Source organism: Leptosomus discolor, chromosome 18 (assembly GCF_034619465.1).
Source record: "Leptosomus discolor isolate bLepDis1 chromosome 18, bLepDis1.hap2, whole genome shotgun sequence".
In the NCBI taxonomy this organism is placed as follows: Eukaryota; Metazoa; Chordata; class Aves; order Leptosomiformes; family Leptosomidae; genus Leptosomus; species Leptosomus discolor.
The window spans coordinates 3,622,512-3,645,430 of NC_141408.1; the positions used below are offsets into that span (position 1 = coordinate 3,622,512).

The 22,919-nt window shown below is 45.5% G+C and overlaps 1 protein-coding gene and 1 long non-coding RNA gene across 8 annotated transcripts in view; both read right to left on the reverse strand.

Moving 5' to 3' along the window:
* The window catches only part of CUX1 (cut like homeobox 1), a 283,475-nt gene extending 263,347 nt beyond the window's left edge, over window positions 1–20,128 (reverse strand). For all 7 annotated transcript variants that reach the window (XM_086475312.1, XM_086475311.1, XM_086475313.1 and 4 more), the window contains exon 1: window positions 20,014–20,128. In XM_086475312.1, the coding sequence (XP_086331438.1) occupies window positions 20,014–20,076 (63 nt within the window). In that variant the 5' untranslated portion in view covers window positions 20,077–20,128. The remainder of the gene's footprint in view (window positions 1–20,013) is intronic.
* Window positions 16,829–18,884, reverse strand: LOC147414136 (uncharacterized). Its single transcript, XR_015183952.1, has 2 exons — window positions 18,844–18,884; window positions 16,829–17,097 (listed from the first exon to the last, which is right to left on the reverse strand). It is a non-coding gene; the product is annotated as an uncharacterized LOC147414136 (long non-coding RNA).
* Window positions 20,129–22,919: the final 2,791 nt, after the last annotated feature.

Below are 22,919 nucleotides of genomic sequence, written 5' to 3' on the forward strand. Positions count from 1 at the left end.
AATTAATTCTGAGTCAGACTGGACTCTAAAGTCAGCTAACGGCACTGCATCATCCACGTATGATTTAGGTGACTGTTTTCAAACTACAAATGGTCTTTCAACCAAGGCTTTTACAAAGTCACGCTCAATTTTAGATTCACGTTTCCCTTTAATCTACACATACCTGCAGTGAGTTCGTTCGAGGCACGAGCATCTCACTGGATTTACTGTAAAACATTGCTCTCCACAACACCTCACCTACCCTCAACGTTTTTATTTCACCAACAAGGAACAGTTATGTACCATTTTACTCTTGATGTTTACAAACAGGGGCAGCCGACATCCCTCTCCTCATCAGCAAAGGTGGAACTATACTACTTCAAAGCAACCATCAAATGGATCAGGCCTGTCGTGCCCAATGGAAAAGACTTCGGCTCCCTCATTCTAGAGCTGGTGGTGACGGATCTGGCTGACAGCTTCATCATAAGGGTACTCTTATGAAACTTTCCTTCCTGTTAGTAAAATCTGAACTTCTCTGTATTAAAATATGAATTGTATTAAGAATACTAACTGCAGCATTAATGAAACTTCTGGGGAAAAAAGGCTGCAAAACGTAAACCATTTAAATGCACAAAAACTAAGTGACTATTTGGATAAAATGCTAATGCCTCCGTGCGAATGGAAGAGAAAGCATTCAGAGGTGCATAAATCTATTTTATGTCCCATCTCTGGAATTATCACTATGTCAGTATCTGCAGTGGAACTGAAATGAACTTGAGACATACAATGTATTGAAGTCACCAGCAGTACTTTCTATAGCAGTGCAATATTCATTACAGGTTTGACATCTAAATACTGACTTGAACTGATCACGCTTAACTTGTCAGCTGTCTGATGATCCCAGAACAAGGCAATATATCCACAATCACTCATTTCAGTGGTCCATAAGTTTTGGATTCAAAATACCAAGTCGTAAGTAATATCTTATTTATACGCTCAATGGCTATAGAACATCATCTTGTCATTGTTCAAACTGCTTAATCTGTCTCAGCATTTAAAATGAAGTTGAAAGAACCACTAGTGCTTTTAACTGTCCTTAAATTACATTAATTGCATTGTTAAGCACTTTAACAACCTTATGAAGGAAGCTAAGTAAATCACTGCTCAAAAGTAAGTCTAGATAACCACCTACAAACTTCCATGCACAGAACAGAGCTGTCAATAGCCCCAAACTGCAGTACAAGGATCTCCCATACACTATCAGATCAGAATCAAATCAAAGCAGAGGCTACTTTTACCATTTGCCCAGGCAATGAGCTATGTCAACATCAGCTCCTGTAACATCAATATATTGTATGCATGGAGAAACGCGGAGAGCGCTGAAGTTATGCTGTCATGATTCTATTTACGCCCTGTCCTGCTAGCAGGCAACTGATGTCATACGCCTGCATACAACAGAAACAAATTCCCAACCTAGAAATTTCTGCTGGCAAGAGATCAACAGGCTGTAATGAGTATTGAAAACAAACTATCGAGCCTTTAGCCAGAGCTCACTGATCTCTGCTTGAACTATTACACTGGGCTAAAACACCACTGCTTCAACTGCAAAGATGTCACTACCAGTGTCGGCAACAATCCGAAGCAAAGCCAGTGTCAGTGCCCACAATCTTCATATTTTTAGATCTACAAGCTCACTTCATGGGATCTGCTTTCTACATCCTATGTAACTGAAGAATATATACAGGTGTGGTGGTCAAACAGCTTGACAGAAATATGCTTGTGCATTATAAATAAGCATGCCTGCACCGACACGCAGAACATTTGAACTTGCACAAAACAGCATCCTTTTGCTCACAAATTCTTAAAGCAACGACAGGCAGAAGTTGAACCAAATAAAGTCCAGATTGTTTTAAGAATAGCAATTATATATCCAGAGATACTTGATATACCGAGAAGAAACAATGGAATGAAATAAAGAAATTCAAAAGTTTCAAGCCATCTGTATATATCTGTACTGAGTATCAAACCATCTGTATTATATTCTTAGATCAGCTAAAGCAAACCACTGGCACCAGTGCCAAGTTTGGCAGCAGAGACGATTTGGACTGCCACCAACGAGAATGAGCTACCATGCCTTTTAGAATAAATTTTGTAGCAAACACCAAAAGGGTTGATCAACACAGATTATCACAGCTACAAGCAGCCAACTAGCTTAAAAAGCAGTATTTGCCATCCCACAGTATTTGATTTTATACTTGTATGATACGCTCTATGCCTAAAAAAGAAATTAAATTTCTCACTATCCCTGTCCCACGAGGAAACGGCTAAAACCACTCAAACAGGTTTTGTACAAGAGCACGAAGCACCTGCACACGGTGTCACCAAGCCTGGTGCCTCACATCAGCTGACACAGAAGCTCACAGCCGTACTCAAGCACATGAAAACCCTGTAGCAGACAGGTGACATGGGCAACTGCACCACAGACTGAGTCCTCAGCAGCATTCTCTGGGGCACACGTACATCCTCAGAGGATCTCCCACTTCGCTGTGTGATAAGGCTCAGCTTCCTTCATTTGAGACATGTAACAGGCCAGCAGTACCAAGCGACCCGCACTCCTTTACTTTGTCTTCTCCAACTTCAGTCTCTACCATTCTACAGCACTCTCCTTCTCCCGGGAAATTCCATCTATCCTTTGAAGTCTAGCCTAAATTTCAAAAGCAAAAATACCAAAATATCCTTGAGGATAAAGGTGCTGATTTAAAGAACACTGACTAACCCCAGTAATTTTATTTTCATATTTTAAAAGGGCCCAAAAATAACTATTCACCACCTTTTCCTCTGCTCGAGATTTTTGAGAACAACCCGCCTACCAAAAAGTCTAATTCTCTTAGCGCTAAGAATTTTGCATGGGTGGAACTCTTTAGCTAAAAGCGATGATAAATAACACCTCCTCAATCCTGCAATCTCTAGAAACAGTTTACAAGAATTAATATACTAAGTTGACTTGCAGTGTTAAACCAGAATTTCCCAACTCTCTGATGTCCACCTGAAGGATGCCAGGTGAGACGTCAAGATCAACAGAGCGCAAAACAAAGTTCAACCATCTCAGTTATCTTCTATCCTCTGTACCTTCACTGCCGTGAGAATAAGTAACACACTGATAAGTTTCCTGCATGCAGAATTATCAAATGTAACGCAGCCTCAGAGGACCCCTCCACTTTCCTAGGAAGCACAAGATCAGCCCTAAGTTGGAAGGTGCAAACCTCTGATGCAGTTTTGGTTTTTTCTTCAGTGTTCACACAGCACTTTGGTGTTAAATCTGCAACATTAAGCAGCATTTTTTCAACCTTCTGTACAGTTTAGAAACTATGCTAATCGACAAAAAACAGTGTCTAGAAGTTCAAGAACTTGCCTGCACATTCTTCTCAACTATAAACCTGCCATACAAAGAAAAGGCCCCTACATACCTCCCATCAATGAATGGGGTAGAACATCTTTTTTTTAAAAAAAAAAAAATTATGCATGTACTTAATGCAGAGCACCTTCTGAAGTCTCAAATTAAAGGTATCAAAGAACAGCAGCATAATCTCCTTTCCCCAATAAAACGTATTTGCACTTTAAACTATGCATATTGTTTAACTCTGTTAGGAATCCTATTATGAGAAACTTATTTTATGAGTCTGCCAAAAAGGATGGTTACCAGAAGCATAATCACAGTAAGCAATAAAGGCTGACATGGAGTATATTACTAAGCAATTATAGCAGGTGTTTTAAAGGCATGAAGCTGCAGAGTTATAAATCGATTCAGAGTCACAGACACAGAAGAAGTGAAGGGCTACCAGAAGGTTCAAACCCTCACAGCAGCCAAACACTCTTCATCTTCTCCTGCAGATTGCAGTGGGTCAACTCCACCATCAATTTCAGCAACAGTACAGTATCAACACTGAGGTATAACAATCCTTATAATGTGAAGAGCCTTCAAAGGAGGATGCAGCATATACATATACACATGTGGATATATATATATACACATATGTATACATATATATGAACGCTAGAAAGCTCAGAAAAATATTATCACTTAAGGATTGCTAGATCTGTTTTAAAATAGAGTTTATTTTCAATTTAATTAAGCAGAGCTGCAGTTAATACCTTCAATTGTACAAAGATGTTTTAAAAAAGGAGAGTAATATGGAGGGGTGTCTATGAAAAGTAAAAGTATTCTATGAAAGTAAAGTACTGTGGATGTGACAAGTCCTATTCAGACCTCACAAAAACTTGTACGTGAAACCTATCCACAACACAGAATTGGTGGAGGAAATTCAGAGAGAGCTGGCTTGCCAATGTAACACGTAACTTTACAGAACAGTTGCCGGTTATCAAAATTGCATAAGCCAAGAGACAACACTAACTATAAATATGACTACCAGCTATTCCACACAACCCAAAAGCGTCCTGCCAAGCCCTCCTTCATGTTCTCTCTCACACAGACAAAGGCCTCAAAGCCATGGGACATCTGCCAGGGAAACAAATGAAGTCAAAAAACCAGAAGAACATGAACATGTACTAACCTAAACTTGCGTGTTCTTTCTTCCCAATTCCTCCCCCAACACCTCCCCCTACAAAGAAGACGCCTCAGTTTACTGAACTCTTTTCCTTCTCCCAACCAGTCTTAACTCTTGGACCAAAGTTTTAAAGTTTCCCTACCTTTGAAAAAATAATGTTCAGCTCTTAAATGTTTTGCCAGATCTGGACCACACCCTGCCCTCTCTCAAAATCTTGCTTGTTTGTCTCCTATTGCACATAATCAATTATAGCACTTTCAGGTTTGTATTTTGCATGGTGGGAGCTGATCCAGAAAGGAGACTGTGCTTGTGTGAGCTTGTGTGTTTACACAAACATACACACACCCCCCCCTTTATAAAATTGTTTTGTTTCTATAGAACTTTAGGGGATTTTCCTGAAACTGAGTTTTTCACTTGCAAGAAGAGAGCACTTGGTAGAAAAAAGTAGCCGAAAATTTTCCACTTACCAGGTCATGCTTATTAAGTAGACTATGAAAGAAAATAGCAAAATCTCTGTCATTCTATCACCACAAGAACTGGGTATCAATCATAAGCAATAACTACAGAAAAATGCACAAAGACACCCAGCAGATATCTTCAGTTCCACTGTACATTTCACTCTCCCTGTTCCTATTCCCGGATTCAGTGTCAGACACCAACTCTGATGCTTGACAAAAAAGGGATACGGCAGATTGCCCACCAGCCGCATCATGTGCTGCCAAGTGAGAAATACAAGCTTGGAAGCAGTCCCGAGATTCCAGCCAGGACAGCAAGGCTCGAAGCATCACACAAGTGACATAACTAAGCACGGTGGGGAGAGGCTGGAGGGGACGTGGGAAGTTACTGCATGAAATAACTCTGTAGGGCATGCAAAGGAGCTGTTTTCAGTACCGAGCAAGACAACTTAATCATTTAGGATTACCAAGAAATCACTTTCTTCCTTCTGATTTTTCTTTTTTAACTAAGTTCAACTGCAAAAACCCCCTTAACTACTTGAATCTCAATTTTCCAACATAATTTTACTTTCCTGTGAATGTTCTGTACCTAATTTTTCTTTGTCAAAGAACTACTGCAAAGCAACACCGCAATCAGCTTTCAGAGCCTTCAGCAGAACAAGGATCATCCTGGGTCTAGTTCACAACTTAGGACTCCTACAACATTTAAAAAGAAAGTTTACATCCTATAAAAGACAAGAATCATCTTGTAATTTGTTTGGTAGCTAGCACAACAACAGTGTGAACACCACATGTAGACAAATACTCAATTTGTCTTCAGACAGTTTTTAGAAGACAGACATTTTATCAGCGTATCTGTTAACACTTTCCTTCAGAAAATATGTTTCGCCTGCCAGCAAACAAACAACAAAATAACGTGTCATATCTGTAAAATGAGGGAGAGAAATCATCAGGACTAGCTTCGGCGTGCTGTAATAAAATAACAATAATCAAATGCTGGAACACGTAGCTAATGTTTCAGCCCTGCGCTCTCAATCTTGCATTTACTGTTGTCACTTCACAATACCTACGCACACAGTCACATTACACGGAGATTCTCTCCAGTTCTGCTATTTAACAACAACCAAAGAAATGTGATGGTAAGTAAGCTTGCAGTGGGGTAGCTGGATGATCCAAAAAGGCAAGTCAGCTACAAGCTGGGAAAGGAAACTGGAAGGCAAAGCACTACTTGTTCACTACTTGTTCAAACCCTTCAAGTCATGGAGCACCACTGCAACAAACCCACTAACTTAAATTACAAGAAAAATTGTGAAATTCTGTTATCTTTCTGTTTACAGAGCAACCGCTATGTAGGTTCTCTATTTCAAATTCAGAAGCATAGAAGAAACTTTAGCCAGCAAACACTGCACGGGAGCAGTTTTGAGGGAGGCTTCCAAGATCCTGAAAACATTTGTAGTAAGTTCCATAAATTGTAGTTCTAATCAAGGATTAAATTTGGAGACTAAACACCTCTTTATTTGAGGGCAGGGAGGCTTAAATCTTTTTGTATTAATGCTGAGCTGTATCATCTGATATTTTTGCTATGACCAACCTATAAAACCTGTCAGCTTCACTCAGTTTACACAGGGCTCTAATTATGTTTAACTAGAATCTGAATGATCTAATTACTTAACATCTTATAGCACAAACTACTGAAGACATCTGGTTGAGCAACTGGCAAAGGAGTCAGAGAAATAAAACGACTGTTCTGTACCCTGCTCAGGACCCCCGCAAACAGCTTTCCCACCAGACAGGCTCATTTTTCAATCCCACCTGAAATTTCTGCTGACTGAAAGCAGCCCTGCAAGAACAAATCATCCACTGGTTCAAAAAGAGTAGTCTGGTCAAGAAAAACTCTAGGACTGCCACAAGCAGGATGACTGGACTTCAAAGAAGAAGTTTTTCATTTTGCTTTGCTCTTCATTGGGTGAAAACCCAGATCACTCTCTTGCATCTTTGGGGCTCCTTCTCCCACCGTTCTTAAGAAATTGACAAACGGAGGATTGCCATGAGTGCTAAAACTGATGCCAGCTCGAAGCTGCGCCAGCAGGAAGCTCCCACACCTGCAAGCCTTGGAAGATTTTAAAGCTTTTAACCATCGCGAGAGGGTAAGGGAGCAGATTTTAGCAAAAGCAGGGAAAACACCACTGGGGCACCGTGAAGTCGTTCATACCGAGAGCACTAAGCTTAAACTGGAAATAAGCAGCTCTATGAGCTGGAGGATCTCTTTTGGCCCTGGAGCTTAAGTGGTTTCCATAATGTCAGTCTTGGTCCGAGTCTTTCCCTTGGCCTGGCCACCTGCCACAGTGATAACGTACTACATACCTGAGGACTGTTCAAAGAAAAGGGTGCCTGAAATACAGGAAACTGCTATCGTGACCCATATTGTGCAGACATGTTCCCACTTTGATCTCTTTTCCTTGAAACCACAATGCACTGTACCCAACAGATTAACCTGACATGGTCAAAGCAGAAATAAAACCTAAAAGTTCTGGTTAAAAACCCACTTAAAGCTGCCATTTTCAGTCTTTACTTTTCCTTAACAAACAGATGGAAACCAGCAATAACCATCTGTGTCAAGCAGCAGTAACTGCAAAGCACAGTAATTCCACAAATACACACCAACAAGGTCAGTTAAGTGTTTCTTTAATTGTCTATTGCCGATGACCTTTTTCAAAGATTTCAGATGAAAAACAAAACCAAAACAACTTGTGAAAGATCCTTTGGCACCTTCAACAGCAGCACAGTTCGGTTCTGTATCCTGGGGAAATTCCAGTTGGGGAACAACGTTCTGCTTTCCAGATTTTCCCCCCCTCTCAAGAGGATGTGCTCCTCACCCGTCCTGACCTGCTACGTAGCACATCCAGCTTCCACATTCCATGACAAAATTGATTACCCCTGAATGAGCAGTAAAACTACACCATTCCTGTATGTGTGATGCACCAAATGTTTTGGCATCCTTCAAGATCAAAGCTACTCTATTAATAAACTTATATTTCTATATTCCTTGCAGCTGAAAAATCCAATTAAAACATTACAGTGACCTTTTACCAGAGAACTAACTACTGTCACAGTGAGGATAAAGTATCAGAAGACACCCTAAGCAGGGCTCCAGCAAAAATGGGATAGATACCAAACGATACTACTACAGTTTTACTTCAGTCACCGGGGTGGTAAAGGATGGCCTAATTCAATGGGAAGATCTGAGGGGCTTTTATTAGGTCTCCAAACTAGTGTAACTGACAGCTAAACAAACAAAGTGTCAGGCCTTAAGTCAGCATTTAGAAAGTAAATTTATAATGAAGAGCTGACAATCAAGAAACTGTACAAAGAGGCTGCTGCCAACCGTCAACTTTTTTTAAAAAAAACTAGCTATAGAATGAAAATTCCTTACCTCTGAAATTAACTTCACAATTTGTTGGTAAAATGATTATAGCGAATAAATAGGGCGTAAAAACACTATGAAATATGACTGCATTTTGCCATGACATATCTAGAAGCGAACAAGATAAAGAGCAATGAATGCCCCAAAACAATAGAAGTAGGTTTGTTTTTTCAAACCAGGCATGCCTGCTAGTTTACCAGCTTCAATTTAATCAACCTGTACAAAACCAAAGTTCACTTAGAAAATTAAAAATAATACATATATCCAACATTTCCTGATATCAGGAGCTGCTACATTTCCTTACATGCTCCAAAACACAGCCTCTAATACTGAATGCCTGCCTGCCACCACCTTTCACCAGCAAGGATCCGAAAGGGTATCGGGAGTTGCAAGCCCAAGAGACTGGAGACATAACCTTTGGCACAGCAGGCAGCAGCCAAGCACAGAAAGCACCTTTTACAACACTGTGCTGAATGACCAAGTAGGAGCATGCTGCAGTCCCAAACTAACTTTTTAGCCCTTGCAGTAAAGTTAATTTTCAAAAAGACGGCACGTACAACAGCTCTGGGGCATAGTGACCACTTTCTAAGATCCTGAAAATGATCTGAACTACTAAGTTCTTCTTCTAATCCTAGTTAAAGTAGGTTTTCACAGTTCCAATTTTAGACTTCAAGTCCTATTTACAGGACAGAAAATCCCAGATAGTGACATTAATCAAGTTTTAACTTGTCCTGGCATATATCGAGAGGAGTTAGTTCTTCAACGTGCCAAGCTATCAGATGCTAACAGATTTTAATTTGTTATCTAAAAAAAGCTGATCACAACACACAGTGTGCACGCTGTTTTAATCCTTCGTGCTGTATTTAACATACCACCCTCAAGAAAAAACCACACAGTTTAGTTTCACAATTCGACGGCATGGAGCACAGTAGAGGACCCAGGGAGACAGAAACGAGTATCAGAAGTTGCACTGAAGAAAGCAGCTTTCCAATCCAACTTCCCAATCATAGGACTGACCAAAGCTCTGCCTGCACACTCATAAAAATCCTGAAACTAGCTCTTCCTCATGAGCATGGAAACAGCAAACAATACTTCATACATAAAGCTGAGAGAATGACTTTGTAAGACAATTTAATTTGATTGAAATCCTGATCTAAACCAGAAAATAATCCCCAGTCTTGCAGGGGTTAAGGACCCACAGTCACAGGATCAAGACTCACACTAGAAAAGCTCTCTTCACTAGGAAAGTACACAAAATAAGTTCTCAGAGACCAATTCTTCCCTCCTTACTGTCTGCTTCACCACGCACCTAATGCTTCTTGCATCCTGTGAAGCAAGTGCACAACAGCCCCCTGAGTTTACTGCTACAAAGCAGCAAGTATTGACTCACTTTTGAAAGGAATGAAAAAAAAATATATTCTAGTTCAAGCAGTAATTATGAGTATAAAGTATGTTTGCTTGAGAAAACAAGCAGGGTGTTGTGAACAGCAGCGGAGAGATGAGCTGAAGACACAATATTAGCAAGCTGCCCTTTTCCAACATCCGAAGAATTTCGACAGCAAGACTCCAAGCAAAAGAAAACTACAGCTCCTGAAAGAGATAGGGCAGAGCTGGAAGAAGGGAAGGGAGGAGTAACTGGTGTACTCACAACTTTTTTCTTTTTTAAATATATTAAACACTTCTTGCTCTCACATAAAAGAACTAAGGTTACAGTTGTGTAAGCAACTCTGCACAAACATCTCTCCACAGAAAATCAATTGCAAGACTACTGGCTCCTTGTTTTTAAATGTTTAATATTATCCCATCTCCACAATTAATATTAGAAAAGCAACTATGCACATACCAGACATACCAAACCAAAGTTAGGTACTACCAGTATTAGACACACACACAGAGAAGTTGCAAGAGAAAAAAAGACATGTAGTTTGCTGACAAAATTACCATTATCATACTTCAGATCATAGACAAAGGTACGTTTTATTTATGCCTGAAAATGAAGCAAACATCTTTAAGCAGTAACACGATACAAATTTACTTTGGCATATACATGCAATAAAATGTGTAAATACCCAATAAAAATAAAATTAAAAATAATTACAGACAAAACACAACTATATATTTTATTGAGCTATTCTGACAATATTTGTATTCATACCAACGAAACAACGAGAGAAAGAATTACGTTGATTAGAAACATGAGATAAAGAAGGAGACTGAGAAGCCACTGGACTAGTGGGGAGAGATTCATCTCTGCTCACAACGTAACCATGGGCCGGGCTAGAAACGGCAGCTCCTTCCCACCCGAGCTCAGCCAGAAGAGTACGACTACGCATGTGTTAAAAATTAAGCACCTGCGATAACGCTCACTGGGTCAGGGCCTTTGAGTTGTGCTAAAGAGGGATAAAGCTCATTCACCTTTGCAAAGTTCACCGAGCTGAGCCCACGAGACCTGCTCGCAGCGGCGGCGCGCAGGAGCTCGGCAGTGGAGCACAGCACCTCTCCAGCCTCGCAGCCACGCAGGAAGCGAACGCATGCGAAATGAGCAGGTGATCAACATTTCCGAGGGGACAAGAAGACATCTAAATCGTAACCTCTAACCCCGCTGCCAAGTCTTAGCAGGCTATCGATACTTAAGACTACAAAACCTGAACAATTTGGCTAACAGATGAAAGTTGCTGCAAGAAACTTTCAGGCTACCCCATCATACGTGTCTTGTGAGTAAAGAATTCCAGCCTTCACATATGAATCTAACACACAAAAACTGCTCTGAACACATCCCTCCCTTTCGCCACCCAGGGGGCTCGCAGGCTGCCATTTACAGCCCTTACAACCACCGGAGCGTGGCTTGGATAAAAGCCTGGCTGGCGACTGAAGATCCTCCTTCACCTGACTTGGCAGAGGCCAGTCTGTTTTCCTGACACAGGGGGCTGTTTCAAACCTACGGCTGCAGCTAGCTGAGGACTGTAGTTTCAAATGATGCAAACACAAACTGTTGAATATTAAACTCAACATTTGCATCTCTGGGTGCCTATAATGTAAATTTTAAGCAGACTTTAATGTACAGAGAAATCTGAAGGGAAACTTGATAAATTGCATATCTTGCCTTCAAACAGTATACCAAAGAACATGCAGGTGTGTTTTAAAGTAAGAGTATGTGTATGTATGAATAACTCCGGATGATAACCATTATATAACTCCTTTATAACCATGTACAGGAAACATTTTCTCCCAGTGGTCTGGTACCAATCATCAAGAATATTCTCTTAGGACACCCAGCTACTTAGTTCTTTTTTCACATTTATTTCTATAGACATCGTTTCCAGCAACAAGCCTACAAATCAACAGTAGTACGTCCTCTGTTTAATCATTTAAAAACAAAGCCAACAAAGGTGCAGAAAACGTAAGAACAACTCAGCCTTATTTATCCACAGCACAGAATTAAGTAGTAGCAAAAAGCAATGCTAAGTGCTAACTCACAATCTTGTCTCTCAAAGTGCTCTCCAAGAGGGGTCGGAAGCATTATCAGTGTTTCCCAGATGGAGAAGCGAACCAGCAGAAGCAGGGTGACATGCTCAGAGGCCCGAGCAGACCCATCGCAGAGCCAAGAACAGGCACGCATCAGCTGCCACCAGCAAGACTGAAACTCCCAACTTATTTCAAAGTCACTACTACCTAGTGACCATCGCTCAAACTGAATCCAAACCAATTAAAGGCTTTGTGCATTAGTACCAGTCCCCCTAAGCATTAGCGCCCAAAGAGTATTCACTGCGTATAGATTTTTTGACAGGTTGATGCATACCAGCTGAAGCTTACCATTCCGGTTAGAGAAATCTTTTGTTTTCCTTAAAATAAGGGATCAGCCACACCAGGCAACCTCAAAGCACCTATCAGAGGTACCAGAAAGTGCAGAAGGAGCAAGACTTAACCCATCAAACTTCCACTGCGTGTCACCACCTGCAGCACTACCTTCTAGCTTTGCAGTTTAGTTTCTACAGGAACAAGCCAGGCCTGCCCCCAACCCCCCCCTTCAGGTAAGAACAATGAGAATGCTTCTACTATTCATAATACCTGAAAATACCATCCAAGTGGTTAAAAAGCTAACAGCAACATAAACCCTATTTGTCACAGACCAACATTAAAAATCTGTCAGTACACTCTGAAGTCGCACCATCTCCCTGACATCTCATGTACGAACCTTCCCAGGATGTTTCCACAAGAACAGCCTGGTGGGAAACCCCAGGCTATCCTTTTACACAGTCGGCGAGTGCAGGTGAACTGGATTTGACTGCAAGACATTTGCTGGGAGACCCTCCATGCTGCCCAGCTGCACTGCCTAATATTTACGTAAATTCTAAAATAAGCTCTCCTCTTCTCCCAACTGCACTGCAGTAAGAGTTTCATTTCCAAGTCCTAGGCTTAAACTCAATCCTTAACTCCTTCCTTTCTTCACCAATTCCCTCTCTCCCACCCAGTCCTTTAAACAGCACCATTTCCCACACTCGTTTTTGTTTTTTCTTCCCTGCAACATTACTGCCCTCAGCTTGCCGCCTGTGAGCCACAGACAGCAGCCAACATCTCTTAGCAAGGAAAGACCTCTGCAATGTAAGCACCCGAAGTGATTCAGGTGCCCTGTACACCCCCCCCCCCCAAACCCATAAAAGCAATCCCACAGCGACATCGTAACGCAGCAGCACAGGACCATCCCTCCTCCACAGCTCAAGGGATACTATAACGCCTCAGCAGGAATTAGACCACAGTTCAGTCTCACCTGCATGCTCGTGTGCCTTGCCCGCCTGGCCTCCCTGACCGTGAGCCAACCACAACACCACTGGATTCAGCCAAATGAAGGGTCTATCTCCACTGTGAAATTAGTCCAGCTGTTTACCAATACTTTACCCTGAATTTTCCTATCATTCACAGAAACCTTGTACTGGCACTACCAGATACTGTTATGTCCAAGCTTGCTTATTCACTAAGATACGTTTCCACGCAAAAAAATAGGAACAACAGGATCTGCTGAGCTCTGATGTACGAGCTCCTCTGAAAAAGCCTCAGAGACAGCCATGGCCTACATCCTTACCCGCCCTAAAAAGCTCCCAGCCCGAAACACAAAGATATGGGGGAATTTAAAGCATCTAAATACCGCAGCTTAAGTATCCTTGTGCATCTGCTTTTGAGCTTTTCAACGCCATCTTTACCTCTGTTTTCCCAGGGCTCTCCCCTGCGAGCCCATGAGCCCAACCAGGAGGCAGACAAGCACCACCCCAGCTCCCCTCCCTCCGCCCTGTGTGGCAGCACAACTCCAGCCCTCACAGAAACTTCCTTATTACCCCAACTGTCAACCAAGGCATTAAGTTATTGCAAGGCAAGGAAGCAAGCGAACTGCCAGCGAGGCGAAAGCTATTAGACAACATTAGTCTGAAAGGCTCCAACTTCAAACCTGCGTCTGCTGCAAGACATCCGCAGGGCCGCCAGGCCATCTCCGGGCTTTGGCACCTTCACATCGAGAAATACGTTTATTCATGCTCAATACTTAGCTCTGCTAAGTCACAGAAGTGACCAAGTAACGGCGTACTAAGAACTGCTGATCGTGCTACAGTCAAAACAGGAGCACCATCGGGGAACTGTGGTGGATCTGGTACGAATTCTTTAGAGCCTACCACTCTCCCAGAAATGCAGGTACTGTTTGACAACAGGGAAGACCACTGTTACACCCAATAACCTACACCAACATCTGCAAACTGTGTTTAATAAAAACTTAACACTGTTAACATTCAGCTGTCCATCTCAATTTCCATGTTCTTCACAACCAAAGCAATGTAATATACTTTATTTACTTCATTATAACTAACAATAAAAGCAGAAATTACAAACTTACTTGCCTTGTCAAACTGGAGACATCAAAAACAAGCTGAGAACATGTATGTCACAAAATTACTAAGATTTATCGTATCTAACTAATTTACGGGCATTAACTATTCTGATCCTGAGGTCAAAGTTTCTCTCATCTTTCCTGGTAAATTCAACACCACACCTACAACCCCAGGTATGAGCACTCTTGCACAAATCTCTTTGCCCCAGACTCCTCGTCTTCTGCTAACTATCCGATTCCAGCTTTCTCCCTCTCAGCTTCACATCTTCCTCCCTACTCCTGCATGCAATGCTAGAACATGGTCACGGTATTCTCAATCCAGAAAATACTGTATTTTCAATACCTTGCCCATGAAGTACATGGGAAACCACCAAACACAAAGATCAGCAAGGAATAAAATGTGAAGAACACGCACAAGAGAAACCTGAATATACAAGATGGGAACTTACTGCCCTGCTTACATAAAAAGGATGACAAGTCAATGAGCACTGCCTACCTGGTGTCTCAAAAAATACTAAGCATCCATATATGTGTCTGCTCTCTGTCCAATAAACAAACTGCCTTTATTTTCAGCCTCAGTGTGATCAAACTGAAACTTTGGATTACGCATTCTTCTACATCCACTTTTTGCATCACAAATCAGCTTGCAAATAAAGAATAATTGTTCATTGGAATTTTAGACTGCATATAATTTCATCTATGGCAAATGTTTTACCCATTACTTACTTGGTATTGTTACACTCAGCCAAATAGTGCCATCTTTTTTCAAAGAAACCCCAAGCATTACCATACTCCAAATCCTCACTACTGCATTTCTCAATACATTATCCAATTAACCACAAACTTGGCGCAAGAGCAGTGATTAAGAGACGCACAAATTCTGCCATGTTTCAGATGAGCCTTACTTCATTTGAGGAACAGGAAAGAGAGCTAGAAAAGGTTTCAGAAATTTCTTCCCAAGGAACAGGACTCAAGGAATCAAATGAAAGCCAAGTTCTGTATCTTCCTGCAGAACGACCAAGCTGCTTTCACCACATATCTCTAATGGGGGGGTGGGATATGTGCAGAAACATATTTACAGTACCTAGAGGTTCTTTTCCTGATGCACATTTAACTACCATCATCAATAGCAAAGCACTGTCTACTTCTAGGACAGAAACTGCAAGTTCTACAGTGATCTGCACAGATAGACAAAATCAAACACTCGGCTGTGATCGCTAATTCCACTTCTGATGAAGAACGTTAACTCCTTCACTTAAAGCAAAACAGTGGTCTGGTACAAACGGATCCAACTAAACGATGCCAACAACTCCACCTGTTTCTAATTCAATAATAGAAGCACTTCAGTATTCAAAAGCTACTCATTACTACTTAGTCTTTCCAGATTTTGTAACAAATTTTATAACGTTATAAGATCAATGGTTTACCTTAAACAATTAGTCACAGCATGCACAAAACTACTACTCCATCCTTACTTTAATCACGTGTGATGCAATACCAGGATGGGATTTTAAAACACGAACGCACGAGCAAGGCTTGACTTTAGATTGTCATTCCCTAAGCTCACAGTAACACGTTAGGCCATTCTGCTCAACGGCAATAAGAAACTGTACCTTTTAGCAGGATGTGTGCCTGTCCTAAAAAGCTATTTTGAGACTCATGTTTATTGCCAAAATACTTCAACAGACAGTTTGTTAAGTTTTCAAACGGTATTAACTTCTTCCATTCATCCTGCAGATTCAGCTTAGATCTCAGAGCCAAGGGAGACTTACTCATGCAACACTGCTGGTCAAAAAGATACAGCAGGACCAACTGCCGCCTCTGTCAGAGATGTGTACACACACCTACCCCAAAACATTAAACAAAATCTTACAGGTGCCGTACCCACAGGAGCGAGACGCTCGTTTTCCTGTTCTCCAGCAAAGGCTTGTTTTTATGGTGAAAGTGATGGTGACACTGAAAACTACAAACCCGAAATAGGACCGCGCAACAGGAGGTAACCTTCACGCTGCGGTGCGTCCGCCTGATTTATATCACACAACTGCCTCCAAACAGGAGATGCAGTTTCAAGTCGAGGGCAACAGCGTTTCTCCGGTGATTTAATTTGCATTTATTGCCATAATATTCATCAGGAGGGATGTATGCAAGGACCCGTTTTCTCCACGCACTGGGATCCCCTTGCCATCAGTTATGAAACATGGGTCCGTCTTCAACCACGTGGCAAAGTGATGCAGGCACACCATGCTAACGCTAACGCTCCTTTAGGAAGGAGAACTAACCTTTACCGGAGAAGAGGGTTACGTGTTCAGCTGCACACCTCCCAGGTACAGTCTCAAGTGAAGAGCCACGTTTGATACCTGTAGGAAACTGCCATTTTTGCATCTCGTATTCCATTTGTGAACAGACCTTTTTGTTCTTTAATCCAAGTTCTGAATTATTTAATCCTGCCTCCAACTCTTGAAATCTCTCTTCCTATAAATAAGAGGTTATTTAGTGAAAGGAAATAAATAATTAAAAAAGGAGTCAGACCCTAAAGTGTTCCTGCCTCTGTTTTTAATTAATATTGATACAATCTTGAGAAACTTGCTGCTCAATATTACAAGGCAGGTCGAAGCTCATCAACAGTTAAACGTCGTCTTCTGACAGAAGGTAGCAGAGGAAGTTGCAAGCAGACACGGTGCATATCGCTCCACTGCCCGTGATACTCAGCCCCTCACGACTTTCTTGTGCAGAAGAACGATAGCTTCCAAGCCATCCAGACCCAGAGCTGCAAGAGCTGGAGTTTACAGGGCACAGCTGGAACTGCGTTAAACATAAATCCTTCATTTTTTTTTGCCCTGGAACAGGCTAATGGAAGTGCAGACAAAAGCATTTTTATTTTCTATAATTCCACGCTCGAAATACGTTAGTACAAATGAATGACGGGGGAGGGAGGGAGGCATGGACAGTTCGGTAAGGCTGAACTTCATACTCAGTAACGATAGTTTTTATAGCATATTGCTTCATCTGCAAGTGGGAGTAAATATTACACTACCTCTTCATGCAGATGGGTGGATAAAAAAAAAAAAAAAGGTAATTTGAAACAAATTAACTATTCTGCATATGGATGAAGGTACTCTCTACCTCTCTGGTCACTCCGGGACTCTCCATAGACAGACTGCGTGCAAAGTTAATAAACTGCATACAGATTGCCCAGTGAACCTGCCAAAAGGTGAACAGCCTCAACCCCCAACACGGATAAATAATCACAAGTCCTCAAAAGCAGGTAATTAATATTGTTCAAACAACTTTAAGCTAGCATTACCAGAATGCTTCAAAGGAGAACCTACAAGCTGTTCAAGTCAGACTGTCACATTTAGTCTGCAAAAACGAGATTAAGCTTTCTACAGTGATACTCCACAACAGGTTTTACAGTATGCACAGAAATTAAATTATGATAAAAGTGAGCTATTTTTTACTAAAAACAGAATAGAACAATCTATCAAAATGCCATTTGGCTGCGTTCATTACATTTTAGAATTTAATTTACATGATAGATACTTTAGTGTAATATGTTTTAATCAATAAGCCTTTCTGAAGGCTTTATTTTTATAGGAAATATTTAGACTCCTTCACCGTCAAATGTAACACCACAGCAGTGACGTTAGGAGCATTTCTTTTTCTATACTAAGCAAGTACAACCACATATACACAGAGGCAAAAGCAAAAGTCCACAATTAAAGATGTCAGACCTTGTTTAACTACATCTTAATTTAATCCGTTTTATTTTATACAACTCTACATCTGGAACTCATTTTCTGTATTCCTGTAGGTATTCTGGGTCACTATTAAGAACCCTTTCAAGTTACCAAAGTTCAGCCAGATCTACCTTAATCCAAAGCCTTTAAAAGAAACAATAAAACACGACGGGGGGGGGGGGGGGGGGAATAAAAGCCTAAACCAAAATGCTACTTTACCCCACCTCCTAATGCACCTGAAAGTCAGAAGGGACCGGCCTCATACTACAGATCCTACGCAGCACTTCCCGGTTCGGGGGTTGCCGGGTTGGGGTGTTTTAGCACCGCTCCCGCTCGCTCACCCCCTGCCAGCCCCGCCGAGGGGAGGGGAGGGCGGCAGGCCCTGGGTCCCGCTCCCCGGGTCCCGAGTCCCGCTCCCCGCCCTCCCCTCCGCCCCCCGGCATCCCCTCACCTCCAGCGGGGCTGCGGCTCTGCCCAGCATCCACGCACCGCGCCTCCGCCTGCCGCAGGGCTCCGGCCGGGCACCGCCGAGCCCGCCTCGGAGGGGGCCAGGGTGGGCAGCCGCCGGCTTTCGAGCCAATTTATTTAAACGGGAGGCACCGGAGGGTTTAAAGAGGCAGGGCAGCGCCTTCCTGCGCCAATCAACTGGGAGAAACAGGCATGTTGCAATCCCATTCAGCGGCGGGAGCAGCACCAATTCATCGTTTGACAACCTCCCCCCCCCCCCCCCCCCCCATTCCCCAACCCGCCCTGGCCTTATCTGTCCCCCGGCAATTAAAGAGTGGATCTGCCATTTCCTCAGGGCACGCACCCAAAGGGTGAAGGGAAGCTCGTTCGCGAGGACTTTCCCTCGGAGGAAACAGGACTTCGAGGCTGTTATGAGCCAGCACAGTAAAGCATCAATATTCCACTCATCTGTCAGGTCCTGGACAGCAGGAGAGGCTGGAGAGCCCGTGAATTATGTAAGCGTGCCCTCCCGCCGCCGCCGCGGGGAGATGCCCCGCCGGGCAGCACGCCCCCGCGCCCTGCCGGCCCCTCACCGGCCCCCCGCGGCTGGCGGGAGCCACCCCGGACGGCGCTGGCGCTGCCCCCGCCCGCACACCCCCCGCACACGCTCCCCTCCCCGGGCCGGGCAAGGCCGGGCGCTCGGCCCCTTCCCGCCCCGGGCCGCCCCGCGGGACCCCGCCGCGGCTCCATCCCTCGCCCCCCGCCGCCGGCGGCTCGCTCTCCCCCCCCACCCCGCCCCGGGGCGCGGTGCCAGCGGACCGCGGGCTCGTAGGGCGGCGGGAGCGCGGCGGGCCGCAGCCCCCTGCCCGCCGGCGGCGGAGGGCCGGCACCCCGCGGCGAGGCGAGGCGGCGGCGGCCGGGCAGCGGCGGGGGAGCGCCCGCCTGGCCGGCACCACAGCGCCCCCAGCCCCCGCCGCTCCGCGCCTGCACGCCGAGCCCGGCCGGCTCCCTGCGCCCCCACACAAAGTCCCAGCACTCGGTAAACTTTCCCCGGCTCCCGGGGAGAAAAAGCGGCGGGGAAGCGGCGGCGGGAAGGGGTAGGCGGGGGGGAGGGAGGCGGGCAGGCGGGGGAGAGGAGCGGCCGCCGGCAGCCCCGCCGCCACCCGCCGCCCCGGCCGCCCCGCACGGCCCCGGCCGCCGGGGGGGAACGGGAAGCGGGGAAGAGAGCAGCCCGGGACGGAGCGGGCGAAGCGGCGGCGGCCCCGGCAGCGCCGGCTCCGGCGCCATCTTGGGCTGATCGATGAATTGAACAAAGAGGATCAATTTCCGATGGGGCCGGTGATCAATGGCGGGGGGGGGGGGCGGAGGGAGCGGAGCGCCGCGGCCGGGCGGAGCGGGGGGTTCCCTTTAGGCGGCGCGGGCCGGCAGCGGGAGGAGGAGGGGGAGGCCGGGCCCGAGGGAAGGCGGAGAAGGGAAGGAGGGGGGGGGGTCCGGCGGCGCGGCCCGGCCGGTGCGGCGAGCGGGGGAGCCTGACCTGCAGCTGCTGTAAATCAAAGCGCTTCCAATATTGAAACATCGATCCCACATTGGCCGCCATCTTGAGACATATTGAGACAGAGTGAGCGGCTGATAGAGAGAGAGGGGCTGGAGTTCAGGAGCCGGGAGGGAGGGGGAGGGAGGGAGGGAGGGAGGGAGCCAGCCGGGAGGGGGGAGGAGGGGCGGGGGGGCAAGGGGGAGGGAGGCGGGCAGGGAGCGCCCAAATCCCGGCCTGGAGCCCGCGCCCGCCCGGAACACGGACTCAGCCCGTGCGCTCGCGGGGGGGGGGGGGGGGGGGCGGGGGAGGGGGCGCCGCGCCCGCGCGCTCACCGGGCGGACGCCCCCCCCCCCCCCCCCCCCTCCGGTGCCGTCCCCGGGGGGGGGGCCGCCGCCACGGGCGGGCGGTGCGGGGGCGGCGGGCGGGCGGTGCGGGGGCCAGCCGAGCCTGGCGGCGCCGGGCAGTGCGGGGGGCGGGCGCGGCGGGGGGGTGGGGGGGAGTGGGTGGCCACTGCCCGCAGCACGGAGCCCCCGGCGCGGTGCGCGGCCCCCCCCCCCCCCCCCCCCCTCCGCGGGTGCGGTGCGCGGGGTTAATGGCAGAGCATCGCGGCGGCAAATGGTTCCCGAAGAGGCGGGGAGGCGGCTGGCCCTGCCGGGAGGCTGCCGCCTGCGATGGGGTACGCGGGGAGAGTTTGGGGGGAAACGGCGGCGAAAAAGTGCACCGGGGGCGGCGCGGGTCGGTGGGTGCGGGGGCGCGGAGCCGCTTTGCAGGGGGTTGGTGTAGATGCCGGCGGGCAGGGCTGGTGCCGGTGACCGCTGCTCGGAGGGGACGGCTCGAGTGAAGGGTGGAAAATCAGATCAGAGCTCCGCGCAGGATATCCATAGAAACGGAGATTAAAAGGATGAAATAACTTACTTTGTTCTAAACAATAATGTTGCTATAAATACGAACATTTTCCTTGTTCCCTTCCTGAGAAGCACAGAACATTTTACCAGGCTCATCTCTTAACAAAACAAACCCGTGTACACAAACAGTCCGCAGATAGGCTGCCCCCCGGGAAAGCCGTCCTTATTCCCTTACTGGGAAAGGGGCAAAGCCGCCGTCTGTACCTGTTGTTCCCCCCCCCCCCGCCCCGAAATCGGTAAGCTGCAGGGTATTTTTCCAAACAAACACAGCTACTTTCACTGTCTTGCACTTCATCTGTAAAAGGAAAATACATCTTCCTCCGGGTGAGTGAGTGTAGCTTTTTTTCTCAAATTCTATTTGATCATCAAGTGAATTTAGTGCTCACTCAAGTCAGGGGGTTGACTACTCAAAAATGGCTCTGACTGTCTTTTGAGAAGTTACGGCAGAGGCAGCGGCAGAGCAATTGCTACAGATTATTTCCCAATCTGCTGCTGTCCTCGTTTGGAGAAGCACCATTATTTCAGCCTCCATTTCCACTTTTTGCTGAGGCTGCTGCTTACAAAGATACTAATTGCGATGGCGGGTTTTATGTTAATGGGTTCCACGTAATGATCAGCCCGACAACTGCAGACCTTCAGATTGTTAGTTGGCTGTACTGGGAATAAAACTAATGGCATTCGGTGATGAAAATGTCAGGCCTTCACCTGGTGAACTAGATTGGGCGCCCAACGAGATGGAAACCCAAGAGCCTCCGTGCTGTGGCACATGCAGCAGTCGTGGGGCTGGACCCAGGGATGCCTTTGGAGAGGGAAAAACCCCTTTTCCTCCAGAAGTGCCACGCGTTGAGCGAGGGCGGCTCTTTGCTGGGACAGTGGCTGTGTGTCCGCGGCTGGGATGAGGGTGGGGAGCTGTGGGGCGCCTGGCCGGGGTCCCCCCTGCTCCAGCGAGAGGGTGTTGGGTGCTGCTGAGCGACAGCCGTCTGCAGAGATGGAGCCGCGCGAGCCTCCAAATTCTGACTAACAACGTAACCGGTTTGGTAGCTCTAAAATAGGATTTTAATCCTGGGAAGCATCATTTCACATTCCAGTGATCTAATCAAAATCCTTTCCTCTAATCTCTCCATGGTCCCCCCTTTCGAGATGAAAGAGGCTGGAGTTCCTGTCTTCACCCTTTCTCCGCTGCCTCCCTGTTCTACCAGTCTGTTCTGTGTCCAGGCAACTGCAAAGAGACATTTCAAAGACTCCTGCCGTGCCATGGAGATGTTTTCTCTTGTTAGTTTGGACTGCAGGTGTGTAAGCCTCAAGGATGAAGTATCATGGTGCTGTTTTAGGTTCGGGGCATACAGTCATAGTACAATAAATCACATAGTAATGCTCCACTTTGAACGTGCACGCACAGCAAAAGGGAAAGAAAAAAGCATCTGACCTGAATCATTTTCTGGAAACACATCTGGTTAAAATCCAAAGTTTTAAATTGAGTAATATTTTAAAATACATTTGGTAGGTATTAAATTACAGTGTTATATCTGGTAATATTTATGATACTAATGTGTTAAGCGGAGGTTTATATCCGTCAAGAAATATGAATGATTGTCATATGGGGTAACAAATGTATCCTGATATAAATAATATTTTATGATATTTTTAACATTATTGTAGTCTTTTTTGTAGGAGTTACATCTTGTCACGTTATTGCCAATTTGAACTAAAAGCTCTGTGGCTAGATACCAAAGCTTTTAGCTATATAATTTTGAATAAGTATAAACAGTTGGCTGATTTTAGGAAGTACTGAGAAACCTTAGCTCTGCCGGAAGACAAACGCTGAGCACCTATCACTCTATTGTCTTCTGTGCGGGATCAGGTCCCTTATTTGCCATTTTGTGTGGCAGCAAGCCCAAGGAAATCTTGCTTGACAGCTCTGTTTTCTGAGTGCTGTATTTCTTCAGGCTGGACTCTGCAAAGATCCTGCAGGGTACAGAGCTCCTTGGAGCAAGTGATAAT